The following is a 26415-nucleotide window of genomic DNA, read 5'->3' as shown; positions in this document are numbered from 1 at the left end:
TCCCGTTCCATCCTTCCCTCACTAGTGAACAAGACCCTAAGATACTTGAACTCCTCCACTTGAGACAGGAACTCTCCACCAAACTGAAGCGAGCAAGCCACCCGTTTTCCGACTGAGGACCATGGCCTCGGATTTGGAGGTGCTGATTATCATCCCAGCCGCTTCACACTCCGCTGCAAACCGTCCCAGTGCATGCTGAAGGTCCTGGTCTGATGAGGCCAACACGACAACATCATCCGCAAAAAGCAGAGACGAAATCGTGTGGTCCCCAAACCGGACACCCTCCGGCCCCTGGCTGCACCTAGAAATTCTGTCCATAAAAATTATGAACAGAACCGGTGACAAAGGGCAGCTCTACCGGAGTCCAACATGCACCGGGAACAAGTCTGACTTACTGTCGGCAATGCGAACCAAGCTCCTGCTCCGGTCGTAGAGGTACTGGACAGCCCTTGTGTGCGTTGATGAATGTTTAAATTGAATAAAAGCCTAAATTAAATCGGTTCATCATATAAAGTGATCGTGACTTCAGAAAATTGTGACAAAACCGATCTCTTTATGAACTTTTTGAAGCGACAAAGTGGTAGTTGTGTGGACTGTCAACGGAGGGAAAGAAATCTCAGATTTCATTCAAATGTCTTCAGTTGTGTTCTGAAGATGAACGAAAGTCTCCGACATGAGTGAGATGAGTAAATAATGACAGAATTTTCATTTTTGTGTTAACCAAACTTTTAAGTTGTACTGAACCCAGCACATTCTTAACAGTCAAATCTATATAAAGTACACAAAAAGAAACCTGAAGCCAAGTTTAAATTAAATCTTTTTTAATTCGATAACATGTTTTGAGTGCACAAAATTTATTAACATTTCTACACAATACGTTAGGATAACAGCGCAACCACTGGCACACTGGTCAGGAGCATTGAGAACATGATATTTATAGGACAGCGATTGGCCCTTTTTACCAGTTCCAGAAGAACAAGCGGCTGCCGTGCTTGGATGGCTGTAGCTCAGCCTCAATGGGAGTGTTGGGCTCAGGTCTTGGTCTTGAATGGTAGGGGTTTTCAGGCACGGGTCGAGAGGTTGCCACCTTGGTCACCTGTGGGAGAGGTCACAGGTGTGAAGTACGCAGGTAGACCAAAACGACATAGAAACCACTTCTAATACAGGTTTAAAATAACAAAGTAATGAATATTTTGACCCACTTTGGACAGATCTCCTAGGTCAGGCCTCTCCCAGCCCAGCTTCTCCAACACACAGCTATCAAACTCCTTCTGCTGCTTACGGCAGTGGCGCAACTCAGCCAGGTTAGAGTAATCCAGGCAGGTCCAGTAATCTGTGAAGGACTCGGCACAGTTTCCCTTTATCTGCCTGTAGACCAAACAACATGTGATTTTAAAAACTAATTACATGCAAATAGTGGGGTTTACACTATGTCCAGGGCTCTACGCTAACTTTTTTCCCAAGGAGCACATGTGCTCCTAAATGAAAAAATTTAGGAGCACACAAATAAATATAGGAGCACAGTGAAAAAAGTTGATTAAACTGCTCAGTTCATATGGATTAGTTTTATGATCTTTTTATTCGCACTTTGAATGTCAATGGACTAAAATTATACATAAAATCAAAAATGTATTAATAGACAACCTCTAAATTTGGATCAGGTGAAACATATGGATGAACCATGAACTTTTTTTCGAAGCATTAAAGTGGTTGTTGTGTAGGCTGTCAATGGAGGGAAAGAAATCTCTCAATTTCATCAAAAAGTTCTTCATTTGTGTTTCGAAGATGAGTGAAAGTCTTACGGGTTTGGAACGACATGATGGAGAGTAATAAATGACAGAATTTTCTCTTTTGGGTGAACTACCTGTTTAATAATTAGCTATGCAATTATTAGTTTTAGCCTACTTCAAAATATATAAAAGAATGAACACCTCAATAAAGTATAAAGTGCTAAAAACAAAACAAATGCCTTTTTTCCTTTGCAGTACTTGCAGTAGGCTACATTAAGTTGTCCTCAAAAATGAGTTTTTGTCGTCTTCCTGTCCTCAGTGTCGACTGTTTTGGTCGTAACTTAAGTTTCTGCACTTGGTCTTTTTTTGAGACCTAAACGTTGCTAATACAATTTTGATACTCATTTGCAAGTATTGATAGTGTGCGGGAGTTCCTTGTTTTTTTTTTGCACTTGGTCTTTTGAGATAATGACTATAGGCATCATACTGTGTTGCGTATCTAGCTCACTTAGTGTTTACTGCTTTTATGGTGTAGGGGCCTGTTTACACCTGGTCACTTCATGCGTTTTAACTGATCAAAAGCAAAACGATTCCATTGTGTGTTTTCGCAAAACTGATAAATAAATAAATCGGATCTTATATTCCCGCGCAATATGCAGATTTAATGTAGGCCTATGCATAGTTCACGTCACCAAAGGCAACAGATATGAGCTGCATTTTATTGATCATAAGCTCATTTCAAAATCAGCGATAGGAGAGCGCGACAGCAGCACTGGTAGCCTAATATCATTTCGTTTCTTTACTATTAATGAATCTATGATTGTGTGTTGAGCGCTGAGCGTCTACGACTTACTTTCACTTTCATTTGCGGCAGTTTGCGCGTTGGCTTGATCAATAGATCGCTCATCTGTCGTGATGCGTGTTGCAGTAGCGTCAACATATCTGGCCATAACATGACATATAGCCAATAACACGCTCTCACACGTTTATTTTTGAGATGGTGCTCGATGCAGAGCCAAATGGGAGGAGCTAGAGCTCCAGCTCCTCCCCTCGCTGGAGCTCCAGCTCCACCTTGCTAAATTTAGTGAGCGGGGATTCGCTGCAGCGTCAAATGGGAGGAGCTAGAGCTCTAGCTCACTGTTGCTGGATCTAGTGCGAGTTCAACCGTGATGGAAGGACAAGTTTGTTTTGATGCATACATATTGTATTTTTCTCTAATATTTGTCGTGATTATGATTAAATATTTATCGTTTCTGTGACTAAACGCGTAAACACCTAATAAGAACATTGCTCACACTGTGTGTGTGTGTGTGTGTGTGTGTGTGTGTGTGTGTGTGTGTGTGTTTCTAAAAACGGTTGAAACTTTTTATCTATGTATTATTTTATCTTTATAACGGTTTCGTTGTTTTCCTCACTTTTAAAGCTGCTTTGGACAAAAGCGTCTGCTATTATTATCTAAATTACTAGACTTAAAAGGCAATGTGAAAACTTAGATAGTGCACCCCTATTTATTTTTTGTCCACCGCATTTACGTGTGTGTTATTTGTGAATTAATCTAAATCATCTGATTTCTGTTGAGTTGTTCAGTGTTATGATACTGTACACAGCCTATTAATATATAATGAAAATGCTTTATTTTTTTTAGACACATTTATTATCATTAGCCTACTTTTGCCGGTGCTTGATGCTTGAACTGCACACAGGATTGATTAACGTGCGATATTAGTCATTGCTTAAATGAATGACTAACGTTAAAAATATTTAGTCTATAGTAGATGGCCTACATTTAATGACATAAGGCCTATTTAAGTAGCCTAGTATCCAGCTCTTTACATTAGACAGACGAGTTAGCATTTTAATAACCTAATACCAAAATAAAGTTTAAATTAAGATGCTATAACCATAGGCTATGCTATTTCTATATAGCATTAGGCCTTATTCCACAAAGGACTGTTTATAAGGTGATAATCCGTTATACATGTAGCCTAATAGGCTGAAGATTTTTGTATCTTCTGTTATAAAGACGAAGATTGACATTTCGTTAATGAAAAAATAAATAAATAAAAAATAAATAAGAACATATTGTAAAAAATGAACAACTCAGGTTATGTTCTGTTAGATGTGTTTTTGTTTAATTATATCTAGGCAATGAAGATAGCCTATTAACAAATATACATTTTAATATATTATATAAAAACATTATAGGACTATATAAAATATATTTAAAAATAGGGCCTCACTGATTAATTTTGCCTGGGGTTTATTTATATGTGGAAATAAATCTGATATTGGATGTGCATTTTGGACCTGCTGTGTGCGGACAGATCGTACATTCTGGCAATGTCGTAGGCTACGTCATTAACGTGATAGGCCATTTCTTTAAGCTTTTTCCTTCTCCATATCTTCCCAAGAAACTGTGGCATATCGCTAAAATGCAAACGCATATCAAGCTGATCTTTTCTCTCTCTTTTGCTATTTATCTTGGCCTCACTGTAGAAGTAACCATGGCAACTGATAGAGTTACCACCTAAAATGGCGGCGCCTTCCCGGAATGCAACGCTGCGGGAAAAGATCGTGACGTAACTCTTTGATAGCGAGAAAGTTAACCTGCGCATGCGCGGCCCCTCCCACTAAATCCAGCGAGGGGAGGAGCTGGAGCTCTAGCTCCTCCCATTTGGCTCTGCATCGAGTACCACTTGTTATTTTTAGCACTGTTGGGAGGAGTCACTTGACTCTCTCACTTAAAATCCAACAGTTCCCGCACATTCTCACACTATTTCAGTGATTGGCTCATTGGTTGCGAGTCGTCGCTCTCATTTGAATAAAGTTAAGCGCGTCATGTTCACATCGCGCAGTCGCGCCCCGTCCTCGTCTTGCTTGCTTTCCATATGAAATCAGTGGTATGTTTCGCTTCATCGCGCTGTTGTTCAGTGTATTGAGAACAGCCCGTCACTCGCACACTGTGCTCGTAAATAATTTTTCAAGTTCGCACATAAATTTTTAGGCGCAAATGCGAGTGAATTACTCGCACTGTAGAGCCCTGATGTCCTAACCAGCTACGACACAACGACTCATTTTCTGTCCATGCTGAAAGCCAAAAATGCCATAATGGACATAATAAAATAAAAGCCAATCTGGGGCCGTATTCACAACGAATTTAAAGGCTAAAAGTAGCTCCTAACAGGCGAATTTAGGAGCAACTCCTAAAAATAATGGGCGTGTCACTTGTAACTTTAGGACTCCTAATTTTTTTCACTAAGAGTAATTCACGAAGCATTTTAGCCCTAAAAGTAGCACCTAAGCCTGGGACAACTTAAAAGAAGTCGAGAGGACTCCTAACTCACTAAGACCTATTCACAAACCGCTTTTTGTGGCATTTCACGCTGCGATGTTCTGAAATGCGTATGCGGCTACAGGAGCTTCCCATCGCGAGGGAACAATTCTGCATTGTAGGCATAACTAGGGATGCAATAACGCCACCAACAACAACCAAAACTAGGCTACTCATTGCATGTAAACTAATTGTAACGTTTCATTGTGAATCAAATTAAAATGTTCTTCTCTTTGCAAACGTAGGCAGAGGCATATAGTGACAGATTAATTCAATAATGTTGCAAAGATATTGCATCAATCCATATGTTTCATTAGGCTTTGTTTTGCCTTACTCTTTATTCATTTAGGCTATTTATTCAGTTATTCATCATCTTCCGTCCTTCACACTACTTGTGTAGCGCACGCACTCTCAGACCTGTCACCTGTCACTCATCATCGTAGGGGAGGTGTTTGGAATCATTCCCGCGTTACAATCATCAGCCAATCAATGTGGTCACTTCAGTCAAGCTCGTGCATGAGTAATGACGTCATCCATAGCAACGAAGACTCGCTCTTAGTTTAGGAGTTGTCATTTTTCTTTACTAAGAGTAGGTCTGAAAGGCGTTGTGAATAACTTTTAAGAGAAAACTCCTAGCTAAAATCTTTTAGTGCGATTTAGCTTGAGCAATGCAGGCGAGTTCTCTATATTTGTGCGCCCTTTCACACAAGTAACACCTGGAAATCCATAAACATATAACTTTTATTTTCATGACATCCAGGGAACTTCTCCAGAAAGCACCTTTTTTATGGTTGTGCTTGTAAAATATCCAATGATTCCTGAATAACCTTTTTTGTAAATGTTTTAAGTTTAAGAAAAAATGGACAGGGCTTTGGTTCAATGACATTTCAGGAATGAACGATGCTGCCCAGCGTAATGCCACAGAACAGAAACCAAGCTACTTTACAAACTTTTGCATTGGTTGTTGCTTCTTGTGTCGCACCTTGTAATTTGGCAGGTCAATATAGTATTTGCTATCCTGCAAAGACAGATGTCCTACGCTCACACTTATTTTGATTCATTTACCTGGGAATATGTTGATATCGTGGGAATAAATCCCATCCCCATGATAATATTTTTTAATTTATAGAAGCTAATACATCCATACACTTGCCCATTCATGACAGACAATGTCACTGTGCAGTTGCATTACAATATGAAAATCCAAATACGTGTAAAACGACGAGTGTTTCCCCCAGGACTGAAGCGACCCGCCGGTAGTTTACAGTGGCAGGGGATGCAAACTTTAAGCTAATGGTGATAAATGTCATAAAACAACTCTCATTAAGCAGCCAAGAGATACGGCGTGTCAGAGTGTAATGTTAGAAGATGGTGAGCCCAAAAAGACTGTCTAACCGCTGTCCTAAAAGCGGCCGCTTTGAAGAAATTGACAGACAAGTGTTGTCAGTAAATAGCCGAAAAAAGAAATGAGGGGCTGCCCATAACCAGAGCCGTCATCCAGCTGAAGGCACTGGGTATCGCCAAAGTGCTTAACTTACCCAGCAGCGAAGGACAAGGACCTCATTTCTTATTTCGGCTACATACTGACGAATAGGCCTGTCAATTTCTTTGAAGCGGCCGCTTTGATCCGGTGTAAGAATGATGAGGTGTAATGGATTAGCGAATGGGTCACACCAATAAATCAGAATGATAAAAAAATACTAGAGTCAAAAAGTACCAACTTCGGTACCAAAATTAAAATATTTGACCATACAAGCATTTCCCTCTAGCATTGTGAACACTGTTGAACAGATTCTTAAACACCTCTGATTGGCCATTGTGTTCACACGCTAAACATACAGCCTATGTCTCTGATTGGCCATTGTGTTGACGCACTCAACATATATGTCTCTGATTGGCTACAATGATCAACAATGACATATTTGACGCTCTTCACAGAACGCTTACACAGATACAAAAAGGAGCGTTTAAAAGCAGACATCTATCATCATATCCCTAATATATCCACTGATAGACGCCGCTTTCAAACGCTCCCGTGTGTATCTGTGTAAGCGCTCGATAAATAGAGTCAAAGACAACGCGTTGATCATTGTAGCCAATCACAGACATATAAGTTAAGCGTGTCAACACAATGGCCAATCAGAGACATATATGTTGAGTGGTTTAACACAATGGCAAATCAGAGGTGCTAGAGGGAAATGCTGGTATCATCACATTTTTCAAATTTCTTGGTACCGAAGTCAAGTAAAAGTCGAAGTAGAGTTTTGCCAACTCTAATAAATACTGAGAAATCTTATCAGAAGGAATTGCAAATTTGTTTAAAAAAAACAAACAAACATGGTGTGTAAATTGCTTCACAATTACAATGTACAGCTCATAATATTAAAATCCATCTAAAATATTCAAAGCCAAATCAAGACAAACAAGTGAAAGTGTTGAGTACCTGAAGAAGTTGACTGCACACTCATTGACTTTCTTCCCTTCTTTCAGACACTTTCTGGGGTCCTTCTCCTCCCAGCGGCACAGCATGAACTCTTTGTTGGGCTTGTCACATTGAGAGCCATAGTGATGAGCAGCAGCCTTCAGTACAGCTGATGATACATTGACCTGCAAAGAAAACAGCAATGTCCTGAGAACACACATGACGTAGGAGAAAATTACCTACGTGACTTTAAGTGAATACATTATTTTCCCCAGCAAAAAAATCTATAACTTATGTATGACATTAAAAAATATCCTGGATTTTGAGACAAAATGTTAGGTAGCCAGTCTTGTTATTGAATTGGATATTAATAAGATCCAAAACAATAGGCACATAATTACAAAGAACATAATAATCTATGCGTGTCTATAATAAGCCTGCTAAGAAAAAGGTTTGTTACCCATTATAGTGTTACCCTTAATAATACATGGAAATATGAAACCACTGACACTTTACTACACTAACACTGCTAAAAACAAAGCCAATATGTAGTAAAAAATCAGTAATCCAGTTTCGAATTCCTGCTTTCTTTTTTATCTTCACTGACAGGCATACACTACTATGCTAATTTAAATGAACTTAACAGGTTAACGTTAGCAGTGCGACTCCTGCAGCTTCAGGCTAACACCTGCTTGTTTTTCATTCTTTCAGACTTACCTCTTCGACGTTCAGTTCCTGCAACGTCGGAATCTCAACCACACCGGGCATGGTGCGAATTATACGGCACCAAAACTAATCAGAATGAGTTTGACAGCCCACCGATGTCCTCGTCTGCAGCAAGACGAGGCCGCACGAAGAAGGTCAGTTGATTGCGCAAGTGCGCATGCGCGAAAAATTACAGGCGCATTTAGATAGCGTCATGCGTGTGGAAACTGGGACGCGGCAGCGCCATCTTGGCTCCTTTCGCAACGCAAAGTTATGCCACTACTTTTCTGCAGATTTCAAAACCTTTTTATTATTCTGAGATGATTCAATATCGTTTATTCTATCAGTTTATTTATACAGTACATTTACATATGTCCCAAAGGAGTGTTTTTACCATTACAAGTAGAGCCTCGGTTGTGTTTCCATGGAAACAGTATCAACATGGAGTTCATGGGTAGCAGTTATGATGGAGATTACAAAAATGGCAGGTAAATCAACTGAATTTGACGACATGTATATTGTATTATGTCATATTCTGCATATGATGTGTCCAGTTTCTGATTAGCCTATGTTCATGGGCTATACATTATATCACGTTCAAGTCATTAATAAATGAATAACTGTAAATGTCATAAATGGTAGACCATGTTTTTTCAGGCACCTGGTATATTAAAATATTTTAAATGTACAAAACAATGTAAAGTAAAACTATTCCATATGATTTAATAAAATGTATGGGGTTTCCTGAATATTTTAAATATTTTTCATGACTGAAAAGTCAAGGGATATTTTGTAACCAAATTTAAAAAATGACTCAATATTTTCCTAGTAACAAAAAATAATAATGTAATGATTTCCCTTTTTGCAATATGCTCGTGCCAGTTTAGCAGTACTCTTGAGAATAAAGATACAATAATTTTGATAGGTATAAGTGAGGCAAGCCATCGCATTTCTTCTCATCGTGTTGTCTTTATTAAAAGGATGGAGGGGATGGGCGAATACACAATCCCCACTCACACTAGATATGTTGGAGAGATGAAAGACGGCATGTTCCATGGAAAAGGAGAGCTGCATTTCCCCAATGGAACAAAATATGAGGGAACTTGGGAGAAAGGAATATCCAAACAGGTCTTTCTCTGCTCCTAATGTTAATAATATAAGTATGCCAACTGCCACATATTTTATATTTAACAAAATATCAGATACAGCAAGTGGCAAATATTTTAAAGAAAGATAGCACAAGCACACTTTACAATGATAAAATAATAGTTATACTGATTAGAATGCAGACGAAGAGTGTCGTGATACATTCTGGTTGTTAAAGGTAGGGTAGGTAATTTTCGGAGAGGCTAGCAATAGCGAGCTAGCTTTGAAAGCATAAGATCCCGCTCTCCCTTCAGAGCGTCTCCAAAGCCACGCCTCCTTCAAAACACATGAACGTACACAGCAGGGAGCAAACAAAAGCGTCACAGCGGCGGCGTTAAACTACCTCAAAGCAAATAACATTGCAATGACAATGAACATAAACAACTTCAACTGACGTGTATCACCTGACTGCTGCTGATTCATTTCGGGGTTGATAGTGTCGTTGATAGTAGTGTCATTGAAACTCATAAATTCGAGTCACAAACCGCTCAGAGTATAACGTCACAGGTTTCCATCTCTTCCAAATGACAGTAGGTATGGTGTGAACGCAGCATAATCTACAGTTAGGTCCGGTCAAACAATGTATTAATTAAATTCAGATTGGATTATGTTGGTAATAGACACTTCCCTAACGCCAAAAGAAGTTTTGTGCCTCTAACAAGTGCTTTCGACCTTCTTTTTGATCGTAAAGGTGTGGAAAACACTTGAGACTTGTCCCACCGCCTGGAACGCAACTGAATGGTTTTTCAAGCGCCTCCATACTTTTAAACAGGAAATGACTGAATATTTACGTACATATTTACAGCGGGTCTATTCGCACGGGATTAGTATTACCTGAGGTCATTTTTCCGGACCTTTTTACAGAAGGTAAAAGTCGGCGTAATCTTTATTGACATTGTCCGTAATGATTACTGAGATGGCACATTCGGACGGGACTAAAGTCACTGAGAAGCTCTAGTAATAATGACTTTAACCCACATTTCCATGTTAAACTAATCCAGTCCGAGTAGGGCTTAACTCTGCATGGCATGAAGCGCGCTGATGACGTGTGATGTTTGCGCGAGCAGGTGCGCGGAGGTATGGAAATACATATGTTGAAGGCAGGTAGGACATCGTATTGACCGAATGCAATGATTGGACAGACATTTTATGGTCCTACACCTTCAACAGACCTTCAACATATATATATATATATATACACCAGAGTTTCCGCTAAAAAAAAATGGTGCCGTCAAAGTGACCGGCAGAGGTTTCATTTTCCGGACATTTTTGATGATATGCCGGTCAGATATCGCCTCTTAATTAGGGGGGCGGGATTATTACACGATTTATTATTTATAATAATAATATTACCATCTTACGTGACAGTTCTCCATTACTGACGCGTCGCGACCGTTCAAAGCGGCACTAAAAGACTGCTTTAAAACTTCCACAGAGACCTCAAACAGAAAGCACAAAGCCTTTCTTTAAAACGAATTTCGTTTTGTATTAATTGTATCTTAATTTTAATCAGTGTTTCATTATCCAATTTTCTCGATTTAATAAATAAAAAGTAAATATAGCAGACAATAAATAATCACGACATGGAGGCGCCAGCGCCTGAACTGGAGCTAACGTTAAGCTATCATCCATGAACCGAAATTTAACGTATAAGGTAGCCTACTCGCCTCACACACCTAAAAAATAAAATAAAAAAGAAATATATCTATTATCTACAGAAATCTCTACTTTTAAACAGAACCATTCAAAACAAAATAAAACGATGTGATCCGTATGAAATGTGTCTCTCCGGCGCGTTCACTACTGCGAAGATCGCGAGTCAGACTTCATCTTTGCAGCCGACACAGAAAACACTTGTTTATTAATAGACAATTAAAATGTCTCATTGCAATATTTTACATATTCATAATCATTACTTTTGCTGGTTCGTTGTGACAGTTATGAAAAATTGAGTGTGAGGGATTTGTTCAAAAAGATCTTGGAATGAGATGGCTAACTGTAGTAGCGTTTAGTCCACTGCCTATAATAGCCTAATTTAGAGATTTTTTTTTAACCGACTACCGACTAGAGAGTAAACTTGAGGCACTCGCAAGAAAATGGATAAGTAGCTACATAATAACATTCACAAATATTACACCATTTAAACAAATACATAGGCTACTGAGTTACTAAAACATTCTTTGTCAAAGAATACACTTGTTTGTTCACAGTTTTAACGTTCATGTTTCCATTTGTTTAATTTCAAGATCTGAGGTTAATTATATCCATTGTTGCTTTTACAGCTTCAAAGCTGGAGCACTAAATGATATTCAAAGTCACATTTCACGCTTTTAACATTAAATAAAGCACATAAACAGTAGCCTACCAGAGATTATCATTGCCACACTTTGTGTTTGATGTTCCAGCGCGACGTCGCAGAAAAATAGAAACCGTTACTAAATTAGAAATGTCGCGTGTCGCTGTCGCGTCTGGTTAGGACAAAAACTCTGATTAACATGGAAAAGATACCCTTTATCGCGTGTCGCGTCTCGTGTAGTTAGTTAGGACAGCTTTAATCGGACAATTTGACCGGAGAGATTTAATTTTGTCGGACATTTCATTTTTTTTCCGGCCAATGTCCGGCAATTACCGGACAACAGAAACCCTGATATACACTCACCTAAAGGATTATTAGGAACACCTGTTCATTTTCTCATTAATGCAATTATCTAATCAACCAATCACATGGCAGTTGCTTCAATGCATTTAGGGGTGTGGCCCTGGTCAAGACAATCTCCTGAACTCCAAACTGAATGTCAGAATGGGAAAGAAAGGTGATTTAAGCAATTTTGAGCGTGGCATGGTTGTTGGTGCCAGACGGGCCGGTCTGAGTATTTCACAATCTGCTTAGTTACTGGGATTTTTACGCACAACCATTTCTAGGGTTTACAAAGAATGGTGTGAAAAGGGAAAAACATCCAGTATGTGGCAGTCCTGTGGGTGAAAATGCCTTGTTGATGCTAGAGGTCAGAGGAGAATGGGCCGACTGATTCAAGCTGATAGAAGAGCAACTTTGACTGAAATAACCACTCGTTACAACCGAGGTATGCAGCAAAGCATTTGTAAAGCCACAACACGCACAACCTTGAGGCGGATGGGCTACAACAGCAGAAGACCCCACCGGGTACCACTCATCTCCACTACAAATAGGAAAAAGAGGCTACAATTTGCACGAGCTCACCAAAATTGGACAGTTGAAGACGGGAAAAATGTTGCCTGGTCTGATGAGTCTCGATTTCTGTTGAGACATTCAGATGGTAGAGTCAGAATTTGGCGTAAACAGAATGAGAACATGGATCCATCATGCCTTGTTACCACTGTGCAGGCTGGTGGTGGTGGTGTAATGGTGTGGGGGATGTTTTCTTGGCACACTTTAGGCCCCTTAGTGCCAATTGGGCATCGTTTAAATGCCACGGCCTACCTGAGCATTGTTTCTGACCATGTCCATCCCTTTATGACCACCATGTACCCATCCTCTGATGGCTACTTCCAGCAGGATAATGCACCATGTCACAAAGCTCGAATCATTTCAAATTGGTTTCTTGAACATGACAATAAGTTCACTGTACTAAAATGGCCCCCACAGTCACCAGATCTCAACCCAGTAGTGCATCTCTGGGATGTGGTGGAACGGGAGCTTCGTGCCCTGGATGTGCATCCCACAAATCTCCATCAACTGCAAGATGCTATCCAATCAATATGGGCCAACATTTCTAAAGAATGCTTTCAGCACCTTGTTGAATCAATGCCACGTAGAATTAAGGCAGTTCTGAAGGCAAAAGGGGGTCAAACACAGTATTAGTATGGTGTTCCTAATAATCCTTTAGGTGAGTGTATATATATATATATATATATATATATATATATATATATATACATTTAGACCACTTAACTGAGTGATCGATATCACGATGTAAAGAGACTTTCAACCAGCATAACAAAAATAAATTCTGGAACAAATCGCTTACCCTGCCTTTAACATTGAATGGATCATGTCGATATTTAATGTGATAAAATACTTCTTTGGTTATCTATTGAGTGCATCTGAAAACAGATGACTCTTGCTTGGATATTTTGTATTTAATACAAGGGAATTTTGAAGTATTTCTTGAGTGTCCAAATACTTTATATGGACTAAATATTTTGGTTACATATATAGGGAAAATACACATTTTCTGATGGCCTGGAGTATAAAGAGACTGACTGGGATTACTGTGATGGCACAGACAGGCGGTTCTACTCTGAGAGGTGTAATGGGCTCAAACCAGCAGGTATGGTCTGACATTACTGGAATTATTGTGTGGGATCATTTATAGACAAGCAGCATGATTCTCTAAAAATGTAAGAAAGAAATCAAGTCTCACCATGTCTTTGAATAGGAGAATCCCAGTTAACTGATCGGGACCCCCCGCGGCTCATCCCTGATGGTTGCTATGACAGCGGCGATGGCTTTTATGATCCGAACACCAGGGTCGTCAAAGACTATGATGGCAATTTTCTCAGGAACGCAGGTATGAGAAAGTGCCCTTGCAAGTTTTAGTCTGTGAGTGTGTGTGTCATTCACAATTTCCTACACCGTGTTCCATGAAATCCACAAAATCTCAATATAGTTCTCGGTCCATGATCTGAAGTAGTAAACATTTGCTTTTGGTCCTTCCACCTGGAACACATAAGACCACAAGCATTCGAGTGGCATAAATGGATTAGCTAAATGCATGTAGATAGTGTAGGGCTGAAGATTGAGCGGTGAGATTGTAAGATAACTCATCTGTAGGTCTTTTCTCTTAGCCAGACATGCCTCAGTTCTGTAGTCATTTGAATTGTTTTCAAGGAAAATGTAAAACACATTTTCCAGTGCCCGACGTGGGATGTCAGCCTTATAGATAGGAGGCCAGAATCCCCCAAGCTGTGTCATTGATTAGACAAGGTTGTGAAATTAATAATCCCTGTGTTACCTGAATTATTTTATTGAATGTATGTATATGTTTGTATATGCGTTGGGGAAGTTACATGCTACTTATAATTTAATACAGTCTATCCTTTTAAAAAAAAAAGTTAAAGTGTTTAACAGTGAAGCTATTTAAAGAGGCCAGTATTTTATTTTTTTATTATAACTCTACACAGAAAAAGGTTTCCTTTTCAAATAAATGTGTTTTTAAAAAAATCTTTCTATTCCTCAAAGAATTCTGAAAAAAGTATGGTTTCCACAAAAATATTAAGCAAAAATATTAAACTGTTTTCAACATTGATAATAATAAGAAATGTTAATCAATCAATCAATCAATCAATCAATCAATCAATCAAAATCATCAGCTTTGACATCACAATAATAAATAACATTTTAAAATATATTAAAATAGAAAACAGTTATTTTAAATTGTAATAATATCTCCTCAATATTAGTTTTTACTAGTTTTTATTAAAGTCCCCCTGTGGTGAAAATCCAGCTTTTAATGTTGTTAATATGTCCATGTGGTGTTTTTAATACGTTTTAAGACAAACCATTTGCAAATTCATAAGTCGACACCATTGCTGAGTATTTTCTCCTTAAAACTGCAGTGAACCAAATATAGTCTCAAAAACACAGTTTGAAATCGTTGGTGTTTCTGACGTCACAAACTACCTTGTAACCAATCAGGTCAACATGTGATCAACAACGAGTGGATCTCTGAGCTGGTGTGAGTGAGTGGAGGCGGGACTCATTTGCACAATCATTTTGGTGATCAAAGATGAGTTTTAAGGGATACAATTATTGACTACAGGGGGACTTTAAATAAATGCAGTGTTGGTGAGTTGGTGAGACTTCTTTCAAAAACATAAAAAAATATACCGCAGTGTAGATTTTGTCATTTATTTTTGCAGGTGCATGATACATTATTCTTTATTTATTGTGGAAATAAAGTTATTACCATCAGTACCAAATGGTGGAATTACATACCATTTTTATATACCATTAAATACCATTTTTCCATATTCAGTTATTTTTATCGAAGAAATACGACTAGAACAACATATGTTTGCATAGGACATGTTCTTGTAGTTTTTTAATTACTGGTCTACACATGTGTTAGACTTACATCTTTGGCTGTTACACTATTTTTTTCCTAGTTCATATCCAGGTATCTGTATTTAGAACGTTGCTTGGGAATTATTTGGCAGCTGTGTTTTCCAGTATTGTGAGTTGCATAATTTGGTAAACACTGTCTTGAGCAAATACATGCAACACGATCTGCAGCCCCACCTTTCGTCACAGTCTGATTGTGAGCTTGCATGTCTATTTCATACATCTACAGTTACTATAACATAGGAAGACAGACACATCCTAAACAGATGTCAGAAGAGTTACTTATGGAGAAACATGCATAGATTTTCTTCTACGAGTTAATTGGAAGCTGTTTATTGATATTGTTAGGAAACAGAATCCGTGTGTGGTAAAAGAATAGTAGCAACATGGTGACGCAAACAAAATTAGTCTTTAGCAGATTTTTCTTTCTCCCTTATGTGTCGGCATCAGCCCACGCAGATTTTTCAGATACAGAACTCCCCAAAAAACACTTTCTGTTGGAATTGTAACACCCATCATTCAAAGTGTTAAGGCCCATTCACACCAAGAATGTTAACTACAAAGATAACTATAAGGATATCTACATTAGCGTCCATACCGGATCATATCATTCTGTTTATTCTAAGCGCTTACTTGAGTTTTGTCATCTGCTGCTTTAAATGCTTGAGTTCTTTATAGCAGGATGGATTCTGATTGGCTGTCTATGTTTTTATAATTCAACAGCTGGAAAATAAAATTCTGAAAGTGATTCCAATGATTACCATTATAAGTTGTGGTGTGGACAATTTTTAGAACTATATTTATATATTTATGTGTTCATATTGGACAGTTATTTGTGTTCCTAGATATTAATACACATTTCCATGTGTCAGTCACTCCATGCCTCTATTCAGGCTTTGAAAACACACTGTCACTTCTGCGCCAGTGTGGTATATGTTCAGTCTTCAGATCAGATAATTTCCAGGCCTCTGGGATTACATCCTTACCACATGCGGCTGGAAAGTGAGAGCAAACATCAGAGACCGAGACTTACACAAGAGCGCAGACCTGTCACATTAAACCACATCCTAGTTATGACTCCCAGAGCCAAAGCCCACCCGCTTCTACATGAGTCCACATCACAGACTTCATTTGCATTTACATTCATGTTCTAAGTAGAAGCTTTCTGACCAAAGCCACTTACAATAAAGTGGATATATCATGTAAGTCATAGTTAGCAGTTGTGACTACTCGACCTAGCAACTTTGGCTCAATCTTTAAAGGGATAGTTTCCATAGGTAAGATTCTATCCATAGGTGGAGGGTGAACCAACTCCAGGGTAAGGCTAGATGCGCTTCCTCCTTAAAAACACATTTAAATAGAATATCATGAAATAGTTTGAAGTTACGTGTTGCCTAGCAACAACCTACTCATCCCAGTATAAACGCTCCAGATAAATTATTTGTTATTAAAGCGGCTATGTTCGCAAACCACTATAATTTGAACAGAAAAGCAAGCATACTGTATGCATGATTTGGCATGGCAACATATTTGAGTAATAAATAACCATTGCCTTACCTAATGCAGCAAAACAAAAGTTTAATTCAAATTCTGAATGGATTATAGGGTGAAGTCAGCAAAAGTGGGACATCAGCTAAAATGGGACAAATAAGCTTTTTGGTGTAGTGCTCTTTAAAAAAAAATTGCGATATTAGTGGGTGGTCTTGAAATGTTGTCACAACAGTAGTTTATATAAAGCTGTCACCTCAATTCATCGCGATGTCACAAAGTTCCACTGTAATCAATGAAGCTGACTGCACAGTGAATCTTTATTTAGCACACTTGGGGCCAGATTTAGGCTATTAAACAGTGCAAATTAGCGTGAGAGCGCCATTCCAAAAAAACGCAGATGGAAGTGGAAAGTTCTGTGCGTGATTTACTAAATCTACTGCAAATTAAATAACACAGATGCAGCCGGATCATTTCCATAATGACCTACGCAATCTACCAGTTAGCGTCTGGTTTAAGACATGCCTTTTTGGGCTTTAAATAATGGCGCAAACACCATTAAATAAACTTTAGTAAATCACCTTGCATTATTCATTTAAATACTCTCCTCCCATAAAATTTTGCGTCTGAAAGGGAAACTCCTACAAATGCAATAAGGTCAGCCACAAAAATAACCCTGTCCACGCCTTTTCAGCGCTATTTTTTCACTGCGTGCCTTTATTAAATCCTGACAGTAGTTTTTTAACGCCAAAAGGTTTGTGCTGGCGCAAGCTGTTAGTAAATCTGGCCCATAATGTCTACACTTTGTTTGTTATGAGTTAACTTATAACGAGAGGATTTGCGAGCATCTGATTGGCCAATTGCGTTCAAGAAATCAACAGATATGTTTGTGATTGGCTATATTGCTCAAGGCTGCAAAACACGTTGTAAACAGAGATGCTCTCAAGAGCACAAACACCAAAACTTTTTCACCAAAATGCTATTATTACAGAGAAAACTAACTAATAGCTAAGCTTTAGGAGCTGTCCATCTTTTCTCTCCTCCCTGTTACGTTGCATTCAGAGATCGACTATTTTTGACTGACAAAATGCTGGCGGATGGAAACAACAACAGCTACAGTGAGTTGTTCAAAATCTTTCTTTTTAGTAAACTCTGTGTACACAAACAATGTTGTCAATGCTCGAGTTCATGTGTAGAGCCCCTGGTGATACTTCGAGCACAGTTTCATGTTGTGTCGAGCCTTCTTGATGTTTTAAAAATAGCGATTTTGATGCTATCATCGTCGTGCCCCTAGCACTCCCATTCAAAAGGTAGTTTGACTGAAAACGAAAATACGGTCAAACTTAAAAGTGGCATTTCCATTCTAATTATGCTTTTAAGCGAAAGTTTGCCTCGGGTAGATTAACAAAAAGACCCTAGGTTGCATTTTGACGAGAATTACGCTTTAAATCAACACCATCTCTTACGTTAGATTGTTTTATAATATGGAATATTGTGCATCCTATAGATTTATTTTTATCACCTGGAGGTGACTGTACATTTGTCAAAATGGGTGTGAAGACAGAATTTATTGCCAGTAGCTTCCCTCCAGGATGGAGGATCACAGAGTGCGCAGATGCTGAAGAGACAAACGAAGAGGAACCACATTCCCTGCGGGAGGATGTTTTTGGGAGGAGAGGAAAGAGGGACAAGTCCAACTACAGCTGTGGGGCAGAGTAACAGTAGGATCCAGGAGGCAGTAGCGGGTGGCAATCCCAGACAGGAGCAGCCCAGGCTGGACAGGAAGGCCTGCGGAAATGCCCAGGCTGCAGGCCAACTCTGAAGCTGGTTGGAGAGCACGAGAAAAGCAGATGGGAGGAAGCCCTAAAGAATCTCAACACTGGTCATTTGAAGTCAGGGAGGGTGGGTTATTGCAAGCCGCGGTTGTTGGCGTATCATGTAGGACTGCCCCTTGAGATGGGAGTCAGACTGAGTCCCCTCCATATGTCCTATTCTGCCCAAGTTGACCAGCTTCTCGTCTTTGTCTTCAATCCAAGCACACCAAAGCACGGTAACTGTATACTCCAAGCAAAGTTTTAGCCATATGCTTGTCTTTAAAAAAAAATAACAGTAACTTAAAGTTAGTGGTATTTGCTCTTTTACTTTAAACCTCTAACCCCAAGTGTTCAACATTTTCGTTTAACCACTTCGAATTATACCTCAAATCTTGCAGCTTGTTGAGGAGAGGTGTGCTATTACTTCTCTAAATCTGGAATATACTTCTTGACTTTTGCCCATATTTTTGCCCTGATTTGCAGTCAGGGCGAGTCAATGGCAGTTTCCAAAAGCTAGAGCCAGTCTGAAGATTTTGGGCTGCCGGAGCATTTACAGAAAATTGCGTAGTGTATGATGGGAACACACTCCAATTTTTTTTTTGCTTCAGTCTATGATTCCCTCCAGTCTGAGCATATCAAACATATTTGAAATTTTAAGCCAATTTCAGAATATACATCATAATATATGATGCACTTTTTACACTAACTTCCAACTGCAGACCATACTTACCATGTCTACCAACCTAAGGCTGATATCGTGATACACCAGCGGACGATATCGTTCTGTTTATTCTAAGCGCGTTTGTCTGTCACTTTAAATGCTCAAGTTTGCAGCAGGATGAATTCTGATTGGCTGTCTATGTTTTTATCGTTCATCAGCTGGATAAAATCGCTCTGAAAGTGATTCCAACGATATCGTTTCTCTGTGCCGTTATCATTATAGTTGTGGTGTGAACTCTTCTATTCTTTAATATTGAGAATTTTTTTCTTATCGTTATCTTTATAGTTATCGTCCTTGGTGTGAACAGGCCTTTACAGTTTTCATCTGCATAAAGATGGGACCTGAACCATAGGGATCAGAATAGCACAGAGACTTGGGAAGTGGGCTCTTTTGACTTAGACCGGTTACTGACCAGAGAGTAACCAACTAGCAACCACCCAGAACAGCCTTGAATCACGGTGGCATCTTTTGCACAGGCAAGCACAACTCATGTTTGCTTCAGAAAATGTAAAAATAGTTTTAATTACAATACTCAAATAATTCCATAAACACCTACTTGTCTCATCTATAAGATTCTTGGAGGATAAGGTTTGCCTGAAAGAATGTAAGAACATGGGATGGTTCCTCTGTTTCCTTCCTGACTGTAAAGGCTTTGAAACATGAGCGGGGGCGTCACTAAAGCCCTGTCATTACACAGAACGCTTGTAATAAGCATTGCTTAGCAGAGGTAGCAGGATTAGAGGCTTTAGGGACTATAGGGTTTCTAGGTTGCAGTAAACCTGAAGCCAAGCAGGCAGCAGAAGGCAGGCGTTTGGTTTACGTTGGGACTGGAAATCCTGTTTACAACCAGCTTTAATAACAATGTGTGTAAATGAGCAAGGGGGTTGATACACTCCATTTACAGTAATTACATTTGATTGACCTGTCAAGACATACTAATATATAGACCATATTTTACCAAGTATCACCACTCTTGTAGAAAACTACAAGTTTCTTTTAGTACTATGAAAATAAACCTTGCATAGTACTAAAAGTGACTTGTAGTTTTCTGAGTTGTGATTGCCAATGCAGAACTACACCCTGACTGGTTGCCAGGGGGTTGCTATAAGGATGATATTTTTGGTATCATCAATGTTCAATCAGTTTCAATAATATTCTTGTCTCTAGATATGACTCAGATGCCTTGTTCAGTGCAAGTCTATGTTTTTTTTTTTAGCTGTTTATTGTCTGCCAGGCAATTTTTTTTAATTTTGTTATCATATCCCTCACATGATAACAAGATTTAAAAAAAATTTTGCCTGGCAGACAATAAACAGCTAAATACTCCTATAGACTTGCACTGAACAACAGAGTCATTTTTTTAGACAAGAATTTTATAGAAATTTGGGGTTGGATTCTTCTTATCATTCATGTCTGGAGCAGGACAAGTTAAGTTCTGAATAGTTAACAGATTTAGAACAAACAACTGTAAAATAGAAACAATAATAGTAATTCTTGGCTTAGCAAATATGTTGCTCTATCCTTTTAAATATTTGGGAATTTGAGTGTGATAATGCTCTTTAAACAATACTGTCTTTTGTCTTACTTTAGCGTCTGTTCCCGGGTAAGACAAAACCTCACTTGAGCCAGAAGCTTGACTGCCATACGGTTGCAGTGGTTTCCTGCTTCTGTGATAATTGCTTGAGGTTCACATTTAAAAATCCCACCGCCAATGAAAGCAGCCAAGGCCTGAGCCCATAGTCACTTTTTTTAGGGAACACCAAACCTTGTCAGGAGATGATCATCCACCTGGTGGGAATACACAGCTCCTCGAGCCTTGGAATAATCTCAGGCGATAATCAGAGATCCTAAATCCATTAATGAAAAGTGCGGCTCTGTTTGGAAGGAAACACTTTTCCTTTTGATTATATTTTAGGGATTAAGATAAACACCTCCTAACAAGGTACCATTACTGCTTCCTTTCTGACTCCTGGGCTTTGATCGTGGAATGTGTGTCATATTCATTTAGACCACCTGAATGAGGGCTCAACGTGAACATGTGGAAAGGAGGTTTGAATAAAGTGAGGAGGAAACTGTCATTTTGTGTTTTGCACAAAATACAGGCATGTAGCTAAAATAAATTTAAGAAAAAAAGCAAATGTTGGGAAAGTAAAAAAAAGCCAAATGATTGTACTTTCCCATTTATAATAAAAAATAAATTATACTACCACATAAACAAGAAAGACAAGGGCAGAAGGGGAATAAATTGATAAGGGGGAAAATCAGAATTAAAAAAGCCAAGAAAAAGAAACTAAACATTAGTAATGAAAACAAATAGATGGTTATATGGGTTACGGAAATTCAAGGAGATGAATTTCAGCAAAGTTTTAGGAAGTATGAGGGCTTAGACAGTTCTTTAAACAGTGTTCCCACAATGAATGTGCAATTGTGAATGACCTATGAATGAATGACTATTCCAGTCATTTGTGGTTACTGGACTTTTTTACTTTTTTAATCATTTTATAGAGATTGCACTCAAAGAGGCTACTCAAAAATATTTTATAGAACAAAAGCCTACATGAAAAATAAAAACAATTTTTAAATTACCTGGTATTTTTTCATGACCAAGGAACCTAAACAAATGGACAATAAGGACTTACTGGTGTTTTTATGCAAGAGTGACTTGTGGCTTGTTTAAAGATAACAAATTTTCCAGCAGGAACAATATTTAGGCCTAAATACATATCGTTATGCTTGTTTCCAACTATTCACACTGATGTAAGGTCCGGTAGCCTATATTATAATCACTTTGCTTTTGTAAGCTTGACGTCTACGCTACGGACTTAGGCTACCTGTTACGCAGTTCAATTTAAAACACTATTGTCATGTAAATTTCATGTCAAGAGTTACTATTTTCAAGCCCTTTAAGCCCTAGACAACTGATACGGAGGAGAATTTATTTGCAGTAGATTTGATGTGAGTGACACGTCTGCTCTGAAATGGGATTGTATTAGCCTATGAATTTAGCAAGTGTATGAATGCCAGGCAAACAATAAGGACTGAGGTGCTAATTTCGTGCAAATATAACCGCGAGAACTCGGAGCATTTACGGAAATGTAATTGTAGACCGACCCTGTCCATCAGCCATTGGTTGAAGCGTCCACGGAGGTATTAATTGGTTTAAAATAGTGATGAAATGTTCCTCTCGAGTGTGACCTCCATGTGGAGAGCGTGAGGTGGGAGCGAGTGAATAAAGTGAGACGTTAGCATGCAGCTGTCGCAGAATGGGCCGGTCGCGTGCTGGAAAAGTCTCAATTGCTGCGCGCGGGAACCAGGTAGAAGTGGCGGGAGGCGCGTGGAGAGGCCGTTTAGGACCATCGCGTGCAATTATCGACAATCAGAGGAGAGCTTAAGACCTGTTCTCAACAATGGGCCCAGTTCGCCACGTTCATGGGGGTGAGCGCTCAAGTGCGTGCAGCTGCGCGCTCACATTCAGCACCAGCAGCAGAACTACCTCGCGCTCCGCAATTAACAACTCCTTTCAGTTTTAACCATTTAAAAAAGCAGTATATTATTCACTGTTTTTGGTTGTGGAATCATCTCTGGGAAGGGAATGAAAAAAGGGAGTGATTGATTGTCGCGTGAAGTAGGCTGCTGAGAGCGAATTTTCATAATTGTTGTCTTAATCCTGCACGTAAAAAATGTAAATTGCCTTTAACCGCATATGAATGAGTTTGACACATGCCTTTTGGAGCTCGATTTTTGACCAAACAATCAGAAAAAAAAAAAAAAAATACCACATAGGCTATTTCATTTACAAGTAGCCTATGCACATGCAGACTTCATGCTTTTATTATAGCCTACATCTAGAAAGCATTTATTTTTTTCTTATCAGAATGAATGAAAAATGTATTATCTGCCCTTGTAGATGACCAAGAACACGAGTGGATTGTGCGGACATGCAGGAAAAGCTGGGATGAGTTCATTGGCCACTATCCAAGAAGCAGCACACTAGAGGAGAAGTGAGAATACTCACACACAGTTCATATGGATGTCATCTGCAGCTTTGTTACATTCATTTGTTTATTTCTTCAATCCTGTTATCCTTTCCAAATTTTAAACTGAGTTAAAAAATAAAATATTTTAAAATGATTATCACTATACTAACAACTGTTAAATTGCAACCCACAGAAATCATACTTTATGTATTCTGGATTAATGAATGCTTAATGGAAAAGTAAAACATGAGTTTGCATTAAGCGATGAGCATATCTACTGTATATTAACAAATCAAATATTAAACATATTTATTACGCAATTAGCATTATTGTTTACAGTGTTTAGTACTTTTTTTACAATCATGAGAAGTGAAAGTGTCCAATCAGAAAAAATATCTCAACTGAACAGTTACATAACAAACTACGAAATAATCAAATCAGAAGAATATAATTAAGTGAGTTTAGGTTTTAAAGGCCATTCCATACAGCTTATTTTAAAGACAAAATCACGTTTGCCAAGATAATAGTGGGGTTTGGGTACAAACTCAAGTAAGAAATGTTACATCATTGCTGTATTCTGTCCAAGTAAATGATCACTAACATTCAACAGCTGAATACTTCTACTGACGTAAATGCTCAGCTTGAAATAAATGAGATGCAAAGTTTTCTGCACTCAAGAAAGTGTGTGTGCTTGAGCACAGAGAGGATAGGTTAGTCAAAGATTATGTCTCAGTGTGTCTTTTGAAAGAGAACACGGGATATGCGAGCTCAATCCTGTGATGTGGCCTGACAGGGAATTCCTGTGTGTGATGCTGATGGAATCAGTGATGGAGTCATTACTGCACACACTGACCCGTGAAGGGTCTGCCAGCTCCTCCATCAGCCTGTGATTGCTTCCTGCTACACTCGTGCACACACACCGGCACATGCGTCTATACCACAGGCAGAAATTAACCAGGGCTCAGGGCAACAACAACAAAAAAAAACTCTCTGAAAGTGACAAAAACCATCCAGATAAAATATATATATAAATTATCTGTAATATTTCATACATTTCATAATATCCTAACCTGTCATAATAGTAACTTGTAGCAGTCAGATATAAAATCTGCATTTCATGTTGTAAAAGAGTGTTTTATGATAAATACTGTGCCTGGATCTGATGGTCTTGAATAAAAAAAATCTATCTATCTATCTATCTATCTATCTACTGTAAAACATTTTGTATGATCTATAAATTATGACAACATATGTTTTTCCATTGCTTTAACTCATCAAAATAAGTTAAGTTAAACTTTTTTATACGTTATAGAAGATTCAACTCATTTTTTAAGTAAGTTTAATGTAATTTAAGTTAAAATGATGTAAAACATCCAAGCTGATTGTACTTAAAAAATTACTCTCTCTCTCTCTCTCTCTCTCTCTCTCTCTCTCTCTCTCTCTCCTTATATATATATACACACACACAGTAAAAAAGCAATGTTTTATCATTCAAGAAAATGTGGTATTGTATTTTAATACAACATATGTTCTATTGAAAATGTAAAATTAATTTAACACTGTCTAATGTTTCTCCTTGTTCCTATATATATATATATATATATATATATATATGAGAGAGAGAGAGTAGATGGATAGATGTCATGAAAATGTTATATATAGAATAGATAGTTAAATTCTGAGGAAAATCTAGCAATCTAATTAACAAGAGCAAATTGTGTTATTTTGTCAGGTTATAAATGGATTTCATTTTTTTAAAAGAAAAACATTATGATGCACAGCCATAGAAATAGTTCATTATTTTATTTTTTTACAAAACAGACATGTGGAAGTGGGGGAAAGTGCTTACAGGCTACCTGTCATAATAAATACAAGAATGTAGAGGCCTTGTCCCTCATTCAGAACACAAGAATGTCTTTCTCAAATTTAAGTTACAATTTCAGACTTTTCCCCCGGTTTCAGAGCTGTACACCCAACACTCCTGCTCTCCGGTCACAGCTGAGGCATGTACGGCACACATGTATGAAGAAAACAATGAAACACAGACACATTCGTCTCAGGACACCGCTTAAATAAAAATACATTACATGTACATTTTCTTTACATGTAGCTATCTTTACATTTTACTCAAGTGCTCTTTTTAGTCTCAGTCGTCCTCTTCCTTTCCATCTTTTGCACAAAATAGTGTTGTTTGTCATTGAAAATCCTGTCTTGATCCTCGTGTTTGATATTTTCTTTCTCTCTTTTTAGTACAACTGTTGAGAGCACTGTTTTCAATTTGAAATAATCTCACAGCAAGATCAACGTTATCTGTAGTGTATGGTTGCAGTAAACTGGTAGGACAACAGTTATTGCAATGCATTTTTGAAAATAATAAAATTGGGGAAGTTTTAGACATCCTCAGGACCTTTGAAAAATTCAACCTTAGACTAGGAATTATTATTTAACGTGTCACTTGGATCTAAAATGAAACAATCAGTTTCTAACAAACGATCTCCTTTCAAAACAAGATGTCGGCAGTTATTTATACAATTAAGTGATGGACTTAAAATTTAAGAACAATTTTATTATTTTTAAAATGAAATCTGTGGAACAATCAACCCTGCTGGCCTTTTTAGGCCCCGGAAAACACGGATGCTTTGCATATGGGTGTAAGAACAAGACAGCAAGCAAAAGTGAAGTCAACTTAAGTTTTTTAAGTAGCGTCAATTCGTTTCACTTGCTTAGCACAACTTCCACGTTCAATCGTGGCGTGTTTCGGTGAGGAAAAAGAGAGAAAATATGTCTTACCACCTGGTCCTATGCCACTTATTTCCCATCCACATCTCTTGTGCTTTTCCCTTTTTCAACCTAAATGTTTAACACTGATGCTGGTAACTTTACATTCCTTTTGTTTGCATTCAGAGTCTCCAACCGCTGAACAAGAGTCAGACGAGACTATCAGGAGAAGGGGCGAACCAAGAGCGCTAGTCTGTTAC

At 38.3% G+C, this 26415-nt stretch overlaps 2 protein-coding genes across 3 annotated transcripts; one reads left to right on the top strand and one right to left on the bottom strand.

The window, feature by feature from the left end:
* Positions 1 to 804: 804 nt before the first annotated feature.
* On the bottom strand, positions 805 to 8368 carry ndufa8 (NADH:ubiquinone oxidoreductase subunit A8). The gene is made up of 4 exons (XM_079861454.1): positions 8201 to 8368; positions 7505 to 7668; positions 1203 to 1368; positions 805 to 1096 (listed from the first exon to the last, which is right to left on the bottom strand). The coding sequence occupies exons 1-4, from the start codon at positions 8249 to 8251 to the stop codon at positions 959 to 961; spliced, it is 519 nt and encodes a 172-aa protein (XP_079717580.1). The 5' UTR covers positions 8252 to 8368; the 3' UTR covers positions 805 to 958.
* Positions 8369 to 8512: 144 nt separating this feature from the next.
* morn5 (MORN repeat containing 5) lies at positions 8513 to 26404 on the top strand. 2 transcript variants are annotated; one of them, XM_079861452.1, is made up of 6 exons: positions 8513 to 8676; positions 9169 to 9316; positions 13533 to 13644; positions 13753 to 13884; positions 23368 to 23461; positions 26342 to 26404. In XM_079861452.1, exons 1-6 carry the CDS (start codon positions 8630 to 8632, stop codon positions 26355 to 26357), a joined length of 549 nt encoding a protein of 182 aa, XP_079717578.1. In that variant the 5' UTR covers positions 8513 to 8629; the 3' UTR covers positions 26358 to 26404. The 2 variants fall into 2 exon arrangements, with proteins under 2 accessions (XP_079717578.1, XP_079717577.1); XM_079861451.1 differs by lacking the exon at positions 26342 to 26404 and having other exon boundaries at positions 8557 to 8676; positions 23368 to 23535.
* Positions 26405 to 26415: the final 11 nt, after the last annotated feature.

This window comes from Squalius cephalus (genome assembly GCF_949319135.1).
Source record: "Squalius cephalus genome assembly, chromosome: 24".
Lineage (NCBI taxonomy): Eukaryota > Metazoa > Chordata > Actinopteri > Cypriniformes > Leuciscidae > Squalius > Squalius cephalus.
Note: the sequence above shows the minus strand (reverse complement) of the source record. Positions and strands in the feature narration are given on the sequence as shown.